This window comes from Cyprinodon variegatus, unplaced genomic scaffold (assembly GCF_000732505.1).
Source record: "Cyprinodon variegatus isolate N-32 unplaced genomic scaffold, C_variegatus-1.0 Scaffold636, whole genome shotgun sequence".
In the NCBI taxonomy this organism is placed as follows: Eukaryota; Metazoa; Chordata; class Actinopteri; order Cyprinodontiformes; family Cyprinodontidae; genus Cyprinodon; species Cyprinodon variegatus.
The window spans coordinates 229,978-231,394 of record NW_015151089.1 but is presented as its reverse complement, the minus strand read 5'-3'; the positions used below and the strand labels follow the sequence as shown (position 1 = coordinate 231,394).

General features: G+C 38.3%; 1 protein-coding gene across 1 annotated transcript in view; it reads left to right on the top strand.

The window, feature by feature from the left end:
- The window catches only part of LOC107096599 (poly(ADP-ribose) glycohydrolase-like), a 36,242-nt gene that overhangs the window by 9,666 nt on the left and 25,159 nt on the right, over positions 1–1,417 (top strand). Inside the window, exon 5 of the mRNA XM_015393329.1 lies at positions 1,188–1,325. Coding sequence (XP_015248815.1) covers positions 1,188–1,325 — 138 coding nt within the window. The remainder of the gene's footprint in view (positions 1–1,187; positions 1,326–1,417) is intronic.

Genomic DNA, 1,417 nt, shown 5'->3' with positions numbered 1-1,417 from the left:
TTCCTCTTTTTTTTATGAATTTTTTTTTTTTTGTGTAAAATAGGATTTTGAGCAAAGTTTTTACCATTAAATTATGCAAAAGGTGTCAGACGCAAATATGATACATTTGGCATTACAGGGTTGAAATCATTATTCTTCATGTTCTTCCTCATTTATCAGCAGTAAACGGTGAAACAAAGCATGAAATGCTTTGTTCCTCAGGTCCTGCATCGCACCAGGTTTCCCCGTCTGTCACTGGCTGTTTCCTCGTGCCGGGGCTTTTAATGCCACGCCCACGTCATTTCACACAGTCAGAACCAAAGAAGCAAATTAAGAAGTAAATAAGCAGCAGGGCGGTAAAAATGGCCACGGCTGAAAAATGCAGCTCCCCAAAGTCTTGGTTTAAAAGAAGGAATGGAAGGAGAAAGAGGATAGAGGGAGACAGCGTTCGATACCAAGACCCAGTTTTTCCAGAAAGGTTTTCAAACTGAATAGTTCAAATTAATGACAGAATATTAATCTGTTGAATAAAATAAAATCTGTTGGATACAACTACTCAGTTATTCCTCCTCAATGTCGGAGGGTTATAACATCATTAATGATGATACCAAAATCATCATTCTAAAACCGAGCGCAACCCCCCCCAATGATGAGGGCCCAATATCAATGTCTTTCATGGGGCCCCAAAGTCCTAGCAGCCCCCCTTTTCAGTACACCTGCTTTTCACTGATGAATGATTAACAAACTTGTTAAATAATCTAAATCAGCCATTAAAAGCATGGAAACTTCTAAACCCTGCATCATGTCGGCCACCAAGGACAAACTTTAGAAACTCTCAGTCTAAATGTGCTCTTTTATTCCTTTCTCTTCATTTTTTTGGTTGATCTAATTGTTTTTTTCTTCATTGTACTTTTGTATCCCGATCTTCTTTCTGCCATTTGACTTTTCTTTCTTTCCCTTTTTGTTTTCTACCATCTTTCCTCTCGATGCCCCATTTCTATTCCTTCCTGTCTTCCATCCTTTCTGGTGTCCTTCATCCCTGAATTTGATTCTACCTCCCTTCCTTATTGCTATTCAGATTTTGCAGCACTGACCAACAATGACTGTTTTAAAACTGCTAATAATTCGTTTATTTGTTTTGGCTAAACAAGTAATTCTTTTTCCAGAAATAATGTATTTTATCTGATGTTGTTTTTTTTGTTTTCTAGGTGAAAGTTTTTCACCAGGGTCAAGTTGTTCCTCAGAGAGGGAGAGACGTGTGGCACAGTAACTTTGTCAAGATGCCGTGTTCAATGTCAAGCATGTCACCAAAACCAGATATGTCACTATTTGGACGGATACCAAATGTAAAGAATTCATTACATCACATTTCCAAAATCCTAAAACTGTGTAATGTTCAGGGTAGCTAACGTTTTATGACCTGCTGTGAAGGGGCTGG